General features: G+C 42.2%; 1 protein-coding gene across 6 annotated transcripts in view; it reads right to left on the bottom strand.

Moving 5' to 3' along the window:
- LOC139478240 (grainyhead-like protein 1 homolog) overlaps positions 1 to 12,276 on the bottom strand; it is a 64,438-nt gene that overhangs the window by 15,895 nt on the left and 36,267 nt on the right. For 4 of the 6 annotated variants that reach the window (XM_071260653.1, XM_071260655.1, XM_071260651.1 and 1 more), the window contains exons 2-4: positions 4,055 to 4,279; positions 3,283 to 3,430; positions 145 to 1,125 (exon numbers count right to left, since the gene is read on the bottom strand). In XM_071260653.1, the coding sequence (XP_071116754.1) occupies positions 145 to 1,125; positions 3,283 to 3,430; positions 4,055 to 4,279 (1,354 nt within the window). Of the gene's footprint in view, positions 1 to 144; positions 1,126 to 3,282; positions 3,431 to 4,054; positions 4,280 to 4,715; positions 4,865 to 8,655; positions 8,957 to 12,276 lie in introns of those variants that run through there. The other 2 variants (XM_071260652.1, XM_071260654.1) reach the window with 2 other exon arrangements.

The raw sequence follows: 12,276 nt of genomic DNA, 5'->3' as shown, positions 1-12,276 counted from the left end.
TCTGTACACCTGATATCTCGAATATGGGCATTCACCGGAATATGGGCAAGATAGTGTTACATGAAATATTTGCTTCTTGGAGCCTTGGCGTTTTAGGCTTGTGGTATCACTATCTAGGAAATAATAGGTTGTTAAAATACTTACTAGAGTTCCATTTGAGGGTGACAGACAAGGTTCTTGGTAGCCGCTGTCAGGTGACTTCATGCCATAGTTTTCGCTGCCATTGGTCATGTATTGCTGGTACTGGTTGTTGTAGGCAAATTGTTGCTGAACATACCGTTCCAACATTGGAGAGTTCTGTTTCTCAGTCTCCAGCGTCAGACCATTGGACGGTGACGTTGGGTATGCATAGTTTGATGTTGGGTAATTATACACATTGTTTATGGAAGGAAGAGGCTCGACAGTTTGCATGGGCTGAAGCACTTGGAAATACTGTCCCGAAGACTGGACAATGTTTGTATTGATAGGCCCTGTCTGAGACAAAGATGAAGGTCCACATGTCGTCATAGCGTTCATTGGAATCACCGGAACTGTTGAAGCATCATAAGGAGGGGGAAGTTCATGAAGTTGGTCCAAGAAGCCTTCTTGCTTGATGTTGGCAAACGTTGTTACTTTGTTCATGGTCGTAGCTGTTGGAGATGATGTTCTTGGGCTGTCGTCGATGTAGGTCTGGACAGTTGATGTTGGCTCGGCTAGTGTGCGACTTGCTGCTGATGAGGCACTAGGTGGATTGAGTTGTTTGCGCTTTAGTTTCTCATTGAGTGCACGGCAAACCTTTTTTGATACATCATTAGTTTTCCTCTCTGACTGGTGTTGGGTAGGGTGCAAGGGGGGAGATTCATCATGATGTCCTGATGGCGGACAGTTGGGAAGAGCAGGCTCTTTGTCAAGTAAAGACCGGTGCTCATTGCCCAACGTAAGATCCTTAGCCTCAAACGAATTACTGTCAAACGTTGCCTCTAGCTTTACCGCACAGTCATTAATCATTACTGAATCGTCGCCATTTTGCAGTGGCGACGTCTGGTCACCACATGGTGACGTAGTAGAGTCCACTATCTCCTCTTGGTCAGCCTCGACGTCCAGACGAAGTGCCGTCTGCTCTTTGCACGTGCTGGGCTTTGCTGCCTGAAAACAGACAACAAACATGGCTGATGTGAGGATACAATGACACGAATTCGGCTGCCGTTCCGCATCTAGCGTGAAGAGGCTTACCCTTTTGGTGGACATTTGATCGTCGGGTGTTTCCACGCTATCTGACACCCCACAAGCGACAGAAACGGAAACGTGGATGGAGAGGCTGTCTTTAGGTATCAAAAGACGTAAACAGATCGGATTGTTCATCCGAATAAAACAAAACGATCCATTTACCGTCAGTCTTGACACGGCGTTTCTCTTAGGCACAGAGGCTCTGATGAGATAGCCCTCGGGTGAAGGGAAGATCACATTTCTTCCACCTCATTAAGTTTGAAATGTCTGTGTATGTTTCCCCTGTCACAATGCTAACCCTTGTTTAGCTCACACGAGTTTATTATGGTCATGAAAATGTACGCGTTTTTACAAGTGCGTTCTGTGTCCAGTGGGGTACGCGATCGAGTGATTTTGAAGAAAGGGCAATAAAAACAGTAGGAAAACATATGATAAATGCAGTTTATGCCCAAATGAAAGAGTCCTACGACAGCTGAACGTTAAAAGAGAAGCCTCATGTTAAACTTCGGTTCATAATTGCATTATTCTTTCAATTCATCATGGTCATCATTATCATCTACACAGCCACTAATAATTCATGTTCTTTTTGTATTTTGTATGGTAATCATCCCTTAAAGTATCCCAGATGAAATATTACAAAGGGAGACATATATAATGAAGCTGAGGTTTACTGGGGTTTAACGTCGCGTTCAAGATGTCTTTAGACAAATACGTAATCAAACTGTCTTGAGACCAACGTCAAAGATTTATATCTTTCACAATAACAATAAAACTATATAAAATTTAAATAATTATCTATTCATGTGACAGAAGAGCTATGCATGAAAGCCAGAGACGATGGTCCAAATAGGTTTAGGTAACCAACAACACAATCTACATATATTATACTCATAATGACTTAACTCAAGCGTTGCCAAGCGACGAAGGCCGCCGTGTCCCTTCGGGCCAGGCTTACACCTCAAAGGACCGGCGTATTTAATGACGATGTAAATTGTATGTTATAGCACATGAAACAGATTGAAATAGTACCACAGGTACAGGATTTCCTCAGGATATGAAACAAGTCAGATGCACAACCTCGGTTGCGTGTGGCTGCTTTCATTTGCACAATATGAAAGCTTACGAACACCATCAATGCTGCACTGTCAGATTGGGTTACGGTTTATAGCAACTGGACGCATCACACTTGCAAGTACCTGCCACCCTTCGCGACATACGTTTAAGTCTGTCGTTCTGGAGCAATTACCTGAGGTGACCTCCGTAACAATGTTTTGAGGTGCCGGTTACTCGATCTTTTTATTAGACAATTGGCGGTGAACATGTTATTTTAGATTTCTAAGAGTTGGCATAGAGATTGCTGTGCGTCCAGCGGTTGTGGATTTCGAAACAAATTGATGTAAATTTCAAAATGTAGGATCAGTGATTTCCGTGTAATAACACTGGCTGTGGAGCCGTGACTATACACTTGCATTTACATTAAACTGCGGTTATGACTAACACTCTTATAACGAACTAACGGATATAACGAACTAACTTTTTAGTCCCGACTTTATGCTGCAGTTATGCTGTATATATGCTTAAAACGAATTACGTTTATAACGAACTAAAATTAGAAGTCCCATGATGAGTTCGTCATAGCCGTAGTTTACAGTATTCAAATCATTGAAATTAAACCATCGCATAAACCTACCTGGCGATCGATGGTCGCTAAGATTGTCCAGGTTTGGAGGAACCACATAGAATGAACTGTCCATCAGCTTCCTGTTATATGTCAACCGTCTGAGGAAAACTATCGTTATCTAACCACTAGCAACCAAGTTATTTAAACTAAATAGGAAGTACACTCAACGCACGAAATTTACACAAACTCTAAGTTTTCCTCGCACCTGATCAAACCTACGTTTACCTTGCTTTCATAATCGTCGTTATCCGACACCTTGTCCATCCTGACCAAACCGCACACCTCGCTCAAATAAAGATCGTCTTAAATCTAACCCTCCCCGTCACCTCTAACGCCAGTATTTGTTCAGTCTGCGCTATCTGGAAATTATGTAATTATTTGCCAAGTAAACTTACCTCAACTTTAATGAGTATCCCGTCTTTTGTCTTCTGAAAATCGGCCTCACTCCCAGCCTCACAACTGTGAAGGTATTTGTCGAATTCGTTGGGGAGTATGATCTCCGAACTGGCGTTTAGACCCTCCTCATCGCGCTTGTTGTCGGGTCTGAAGTAAACAATGGCAAGGAATGTGTTGGTGATAATGTACAATAATCATTGCAGTTTTATAGGATGTTGTACAGACGGCAAGCTCATGAAACGCCTTGTGTGGCCTTGACATTGGTAAGTGCGCCATTTTGTGGACGTCGACGGGCGTTACTATGGTGCTATATAGGGACTGGAACACGCATCATTGTTGGATACAGAATGTGGAATTAAGGTATTTCCTGTTCCAGGACCACAAAATCTGTGTTTCATGATCAGCATCCCATTCACGGCAACAGTCACGTTTCCTTCGTTCACTACTTAATATTCTGACTCACGTACACGGCTCCATAGCAACGTGGGTTCTATGGTCAGCATATGTAAACCTAGGAAATTGACTGTGAAATTAATAATTGACCTCCACATGACAACGTGTATCAGATCACAGAAAAGGCCCTGAGCTGACATTCTTCATAAACTTGATCTACCAAAGTGACTCATATCCATGTCCCCAAAGTAGCTGATCCCTTACGTCAGATAAATCAGATGTTCAAACGTTCATTATATTTCAATTCATTGCGATGTGTGTTGAGGATCATCAATTATTAATATTGATGATGTCATAAATGGATGACGTCACACTCACCTCATATCGAACAGTTGTTCTCCCTTCCCTTCCACTGGCACTATAGGGCCAAGGTTCATATATTCATGGTACAGGGCGGCACCGTTGGCGTGGGAGTCTTCCCCGTTGATGGCCGTTGATGCCGCCGTGAGGGGATGACCAAAGAACGCCGCAGGGTCATCAGGGGGGACGTCTTTGGCGGCGGATTTTAAATCAGTGATTGGTCTTTCGTCTTTGAAATTTTCCCTGGAAACAGAAATAACATGTTTAATGCATAATAACAAACTATGGTGTCTATCTATACTATGGTATACATATCTTTTAACAGCTCACCACCTGTATCTACGTAAGGTAAGAGATTCACATGTCATGAAATTCACACCCGTTGTCAGTTTAAGGCGTGAAATATACACTCTTCAGTTTTCTGACAATTGTGGTTTGTTATTGTCGCGGACTATGTAACGAACAAATAGTTGAAACAGACAACGCATGTAGCTTCAAGTCGAGGTTAACGAAACCAACGTTAACGTCAACACTGAAATAAACAAGCACTCATTTCACATCTGAAACACACAACAGCAATGTGTAACTGACATAATACTCATGGTAACATTTCCCATTAAAATCCCCAAAGGACAGCGTCCTGAACGTCGTAACTGATCAACGTGGTCGTGCAACTTACATGACATCGATGACGTGACCTTGTTGACAACGCTAACGTCTACAGCTAAGATCATTAACCATAATGTAGATTTCCACCCGTCCACTTCACACGTGGCCACCCGGGAGGAACACTGATTGCATCAACAATGCGGTTCAGATAAGTCCTTTCCTTGGGCACTCGCACAAAGTTAAAGGGATGTCGTAACACCCCGTATGCTCTCGCTCAGAAGCCTTGCAAGCTCTCGTCAACGCTACAATTACCTCACTCGGAGTGCACGCACCGTGAACACATAGCGGCAATGTACCCGAAGGGGGATGTTGGAAGGTGGAGATGGAGGTGTATGGAGAAGAAGGTGTAAGGATCGGGGGTGAAACTGTAGAGGGGGATGTGAAATGGCAACACGGTGTTTGCTTGACGTATTTGTAAACAACATATCCATAGGGAAAGATGAACGGATACACGAAGAAGATAAAATGAGTTCTCATGCCGCTAATATATTTTCTCTTTTGTTGGAATATATCCACCTCACTGCAAGTATACTCCCATCTCCGTCGGGAGGTTGTACTGATTAAATGAATAGCCCCTGGAAGCGACAAAATCTATGTCTCATACTGCATATATCTTAAGGTGTACTTGACGGCGTTACTGAGATGCGCCATCAAAGAAGGCTGCTTTATGTCTTATGGTGTATCTGTGTATGTTCAATTATCCTATTAATCCGTAAAATATTTTAATGATTTTTAAAGATTTGAAACGTTCTTTGAAAAGTGCCTCTTCTGCTGCATGTTAGGTGTAAGATAATGTATTCGTGCGGACGCTTGAACACATTAAAGCTGTAACATTTTTTTACAGTCGATATACAACAATATCTATGCCTGGTTGGGGGAACAGTACATTATATACATCATTTTGAAGGGTGGTTTCGCGGACAGGTGCTAATTGGTGGGGAGGGTGGGGTTTGAGGGTCAGGTGAGGTTAAATGGGGTTTAACGTCGCGTCCAAGATTATTGCACTTATATAGCGACGTGCATGTCCGTGTGAGTGTGTTTTTTTGTTTGTTTGTTTGTGTGTGTGTGTGTGTGTGTGTGTGTGTGTGTGTGTGTGTGTGCGCGTGCGCGCGCGCGCGTGTGGCTGCTTGTACTAGTCAGTACGGACGCCGATTTATAGAACTAGCCAACTGAGATACCATGCCGCAGTTTAACATGAATACCCTACTCAGAGACAGTATACTGACTCCGAGCCGTCCCTTAGCCCCTTAATGTCGAGCGCCAGGCTGGGTAACAACAAGTACCACATTTTAACGTCTTTTGGTATGATGTGGCCGGGAATCGAACGCCGGACCTTCCGCTCTACCCCTAGACCCCTGGCGGAGGCGGCCGGGGGATAAAGTGTAAGGGTGGGATTAGAAGTAGAGTGGTGAGTGAGTGAGTTTTATTTTACGCCGCTTTTAGCAATGTTCCCGCAATATCACGGCGGGGGACACCAGAAATGGGTCCACACATTGTACCCATGTCGGGAATTGAACCCGGGTCTTCGCCGTGACGAGCGAACGCTTTAATCACTAGGCTACCCGACCGCCCCTGAAGTAGGGTGGTGGCGGCAGAATAGACAAATTCACATTGAGGAAGAACTTAAGCTAAACTGTAGTACGATGAAAGAGCAATGGATGATTTGTTTGTGAAAAACGTGATATTAAGCTTTCCAACTAAACGCATCATGCAAATAGTCCATTCACTGGAAATTGTTCTTGCGTGAACACATTTAAGATCAATGATGAAGTTTGGTCAGATAGCCAGACTGCCAAAGAAGAAGGCTTAAACTTGATGGGTATGTTTGGAAGTGCCCCAACACTTTATCTGGGAGTCTAATCCCCTTTCAAAGCGACCCAGTGGATCGCGTCCAGCAAGTATTGGCGATTAGAGGGAAGGGGTCGCTCCTATGGTCACTGATCCAGAGGGAACACGAGGACACTGGTAACAGCGAGGGTAACAGGGACAGTTCATTTCTAGCAAAGGGGTGACAACACATGTGCCAAAACTGATACACTGATAATGTTACTGTCGCTGTAAGGTGTGTGTGTGTGTGTGTGTGTGTGTGTGTGTGTGTGTGTGCTGGAAGGGGGGGGGTGCCTAAGTTGGTGGTCGTGGGTAGATAGGGTGGTTGAGTGGTTTGGGGGTTCTAGAAGCGGTTTTACTGCGAATTTTATTTAGAATCGCTTTCGAAAGAAATAATTATACTTGACACATTATCACTGACGTGAGATACGCTTCTGTTGATATTTTATGACGAGACAGTTTTTTGAGATTCGTCGCGTTCTCAGTGTCTCGCCAAAAACCTAAACGTGCGCTCGAAATGACAAAGTTTTTATTGGGTCCCTGTGTATTCTAGGCATCCTACGGCGTTTTGTAGTTTTGTATGTAAGCAAGTACATACACATATGAACGAAACAATCTATGAACCCAGTTTGGGCTAAAACCATGATAAATACAATAAAACCTCGTTAATCCAGAAACTCCTTCCAGACGACCACTGTTGATTACCATATTACAAAACCACAGTACTCAAGCAAGTGATCCGTTAATCCAGACATCTCTTTATCCCAATGACTTCACCTCAACGGTCATGTCCGGATAAATGTGGCTTGGCTGTACAATTTGCATGTGTTGTGTAAACTATTACAAAACTTAGTCAGCAACAAGACATGCTTCAACGAATGATAAAAGTATATACTTTCTGAAAAAAAGTAGGCATTAAGTTCACTTGCGCTGAAGCGTGAGTGTTTTAAGAAAAACATCGCTTTGCTGCTTCTGTTTGCTCACTGGGCAAAAGAACCGGCCCTGTCAATATTTTGCCCCATTCTCAACAATACTCGTAGTGAACATGTATGCGGCTATTATTCAATCTCCCTCGCTCTGTTTGCCAACACACAGTGGAAAGACGGTGGATTTTAAAACTAATTAAGGGTGGGGTTAGAAACTCGGAATAGCGTCTCCATTTTATACTTCTTTCACAGGTGGGTGATTATATAGACACATTTGATAGTTAAAATATAAAATAAAGAAATAAATACCACTGTGTCAGCATTTAGATATAAGTGCTTGTGCTTACACGTTAACTCAACAAGATAAATCCTCAAACACTACGAAGCTCCCAAAAAGAATACTTCGAAATATTAAAATATAAATATCTGTTCTCATTTCGGTACTTTGCAGATTCAACTTCGTGTTTAGTGTATCTTTAACAGGGTGAATCAAGCAACTTAGGATCTCCAACAAAGATAACATGACAAGTGTTAATAAAACAAATGAAATATATACTACTCAAATGAAGTAAGAGATCATCCGATTCTTTCATATCATTATAGATAATCTGTCACGGAGAACATCCAATTCTTTCAAATTACTTTAGTTAATCTGAGGCATGACCGATTAACTATGGTAATATGAAGAGTCAGGTGTACCTTAACATCTTTTGAGTAATGTAGTTGCCAATTGTAGGAAACGAAATTGAAAGTCATAGAAATGAAGCTGTATGCGTTTTCTCTAAGTATGTTGTCAGATGTAAACACTTTCAGACACATAACAGTTGTGCAATTAAACAGAGACAGTGTTCAGGAATTATGACAAGGCATGGGACATTAGTATTCAATCGACATAAATAACATGTCGTCCATGGACTTTATATTTTCACGTACACAACACGGACCAAGTGTTGGAAACAATTACATTCTTCACAATCCATTTAACATTAAACACAAGTTTGATTTCCTCTCGCAATATTCATGCATTGAAATAATTGTGCAAGTTTTATATTAAAGCATGGTTTAAAAGACGGCAAAACACCAGTGTCATAACTGTTTTACATAATCAAAACATATTCATTTGTAACAAACTATGCACAAAGCTTTTCAAAATACATTTAAAAAAATTTATTAATTAAAAAAAGAAAACTGAGTTACCAAAACAGAAGATCTTCCAGCATCATTGTGTACAATCAACGCTTTCAAAGTATTCCAAACACGATGTGGCTCCGAGGACTATTCTGTCAGAATTCCACCCGGGGTATAACAGACGTCACATCGCCGATAAACAATATAGCCGGGGGCACCGAGATTCCGACTTCACCGTGGGCCGTTTGCGGTTACCGGGGGCGAGGAAAGTAAGAATGTCGGGGTGCACACCGGCTACACACCCACGCTACCTATTGATATTCATATTATCGTCTACCGCTCACACCCGCCTTGCTCCTAATCCTTTCTTTTGTCGCCAACGGGTCAAGGGAGATAACTCTACTCGCTGGGCGGGGCTGATCGCCACGAGATAGGCCTGTTTTCAGCCAGTTCGTTGTGGGTCGATCCGCGACCCAGTGGCTAGAGGTTGCCCTAGTTCGCCGCGAACTGTTTTGTTTACTTAGTGGACAATAAGTGGCGCGTTATGCATTTCATAAAAGGCGTGTCATTCCTAAACTAATCGGCGGAGAGAAGAGTAAAGAATTAACTGGGATAGAATTCATTTGCGGTACGTGCGCTGTCAATAGTCCATGGGACGCAACGCGAAATGGGCCAATCCGAGAGCAGCGGATAAAGTCAAGAAAACTTAAACAAACTGATCATCGGTTTAATTGGCTACCAGAGCATTCTATGACACTGATGGCGACTTGAAGTTTTGTCGTGAAGGAATTTACAGGTGGTTAGTTTTTGTTGGAAATATTTTGTCGTTCGTTGTTGGCTTGGGGTTGGCGCTGTGAGGTCACATGTTTAGCTGGGGTAAATCCAAAGGTGTCACTATTTTTATACAATGTCTCGGGTAGCGAAACGAAATAATTAGCTGTGATTTTTTTTTATCATAATGCGATAAAAAACAAAAACAATTAAATCCCCTAAAGTCCATTTTCGGGAAATCTTATGATTATAAAGCATAGCATTGAAAGGGCAATTAATCAATGACAAAAGAAAATCAGAATTGAATGTATTTAAAATGTATTTAAATTGACAGATATGATTGCATTGTATAGTAAAGGCCTGCACATTGTTCATGATGACGACAGTCGTAATTATCTCCCCTTTTTATGAATCACATCACCGATAGAGACTTAATAAGTAAAGAGTATCATCAATGAACAAATTATTAGAATAATAACACCTATAATCCCCCTCTTGTAGATTTCAGCAATTGACATCGATCCGAAGTGAATGCCTCGGCGAACACTGCCTACTTTATTAGAGATAATTAGATATTCATCCAAACAAGTAGAAACAGATCAATAAACAATAAAAACAAGTCTGCTAGTTCAGCATTTACTGTATTGGCGAGATCGATCACAGAGATTGATCTCTGCTCTGCAACGAAATGGGATTGTTTATGTTTTGATCACAATGTATGGCGTTGTTTAGCAATGGAGATTTCGGCACGGGTGAGGGTGGAGGTTGGGGAAAGGTGTGGTGGGATGAATTGGGGTTTAACGTCACTTATATAGCAATGTACATGTGGTATGTGTGTGTGCGTGGGTGAAATGGGGTTTAACGTCGCTTCCAAGTTTATTGCACTTATATAGTGACGTTCATGCACGTTTGTGTGTGTGCGTGTGTGTCCGTGTCTGCTTGTACTAGTCCAGACTTATGCCGATTTATAGTGCTAGCCCACTGATATGCCGCAGTTTAACATGAAAGTCCCGCTCAGACAGTTTCCCAACTCCGAGCCGGCAGTCCTTGTTTTATCCCTTTAATGCTGAGTGCAAGGCAGATTAATAACAAGTACCATCTTTTAACGACTTTAAGTAAGACGCGGCGGGATGGGACCATCGACTTCCGCTCTCTGGGCAGACGCTCTATCCACTAGACCGACCACTGACAGCTATTGAAACACCTCAATTACACGTCAGTTACTAAGGACTTGGTTATAAATACGATCAATATCGAATTCAAGTGGAATACATTTCACATGTACACGGGATGGGAGGGGGTGGGGTTACCGGTGGGTTATGTGCACAGGACTCCACATATCCGGGGGATCGAATTGAAAACGTCTGCAAACTGTCGTCAATTGGAAATACACCTAAAACAATATCTCTTGTTTAAACAAGAGATCCTTTGAGGCTATTTTTGAGATTGAAGGAGTGTCAAGTTCGATGGTCATATTTGGGTCTCTTAGGAATGTGTCACTCTGAGTGGTTTGGCATATTTTGTCCTTCTATATATCGTCGAACTGCTTTGTAAAAGGCTGCATCGTTTTCATCCCGCTTCAAGAACTGTCGACGGGGAGGGAGGCGATGAAGAAGGGGCCTTATGTACCTGAGTCAGTTACTTGACCACACATGATAGCAGGCTCCGTGAAGAGATGTGTGAGTTAGTGAATTGGGTTTTACGCCGCTATGAACAGTATTTCATGCAGTTGTATCACGGCGTGTCAGGTTAATGTGAGAGGAAAGTCCGAAGTGATGCAGGTCTTAGACGTTTGCCACTTTGGTGAAACACACGAGAACGGGTATGGTGCTGACAAACCTAGAAACATCGCGGGGAATCGGGATTTCTGGCATGCCCAAGGGACGCAACTCTGCACCTTAGGATGAAGTTGAAATGTTCAGTGTGGCCTTCCAGCTCACTCACCCTTTTCAACCAACTGTGTTATATACACACAGTGAATGTTGACTGAAATATTGAGTTGTTCATGAAACAACGCATAAATGTCTGATAGTTTATTGATTAAAATTAATTATTAAACAAACCATGAATCAATATAAAAAAACAACACTTAAAACTATTACGTTGTAAAGTTCCTGTCTCATCGTGAATTGAACTGCGCACATAAATTATTATTTCTAATATCACATGCAGTCAAGCGTGCAACACTTATACCGTAATATATTTATATATCATATCCACGAAATCGTTGGTTATATGTCCTGCAGTTTTAGTATGAAAATCGATGCATATACATACATGTATATGCGTATGAGAGAATCTGAAACCTATAAAACTATAATCGGTGATTTGCTGGTATGAATATCGCATTGCCCGGTTTACAATGGGCATTATTTTCAAATAACTTTATTCATAAATGTCATGATTGTTTTGATTGTGCCCCAAAAGTATCAAACTCTGCGCAAACAATGGGTTTCTCGTGGATTGACAAAGTATCATTATTATCTCGACGCAAACGAGATTTCACGCTGACGACGGGACCTTAATGCCCACGCCATTGGCCTCTCGGTCAGAAAGCTCCCGTTCTGTTGTACTAAACCCCAGGGTGCATCTGAACTCACTACGACACCGGCCACATAAAACATCGTGTACGATACTATTTTCCAGAAACCAATAGATTTCTTTTGTAATATGCTATATTCCCGAAAGCAATCTATCTTTCTCTCGTGGTCAAAAGATGTGACAGTTGACTGTGCCGCTACGGTATATTGCGATAGGTACACAATATGGCAAGGTGAGTTAAGTCCGCGTTAACAGAATATGATGTACCTGTCAAGTACTTCTTTGATTGGTCAAGCAGAACGGACATCTTGTCTGTGAGGGCACAGGACGTGAGACATGACCGCCTATTCAGGGAGAGAGTCATTGAGGTTAATCTCG

Source organism: Haliotis cracherodii, unplaced genomic scaffold (assembly GCF_022045235.1).
Source record: "Haliotis cracherodii isolate W230 unplaced genomic scaffold, xgHalCrac1.p SCAF_4, whole genome shotgun sequence".
NCBI classification, from domain to species: Eukaryota; Metazoa; Mollusca; class Gastropoda; order Lepetellida; family Haliotidae; genus Haliotis; species Haliotis cracherodii.
This window is presented reverse-complemented; position numbering and strand designations above follow the sequence as displayed.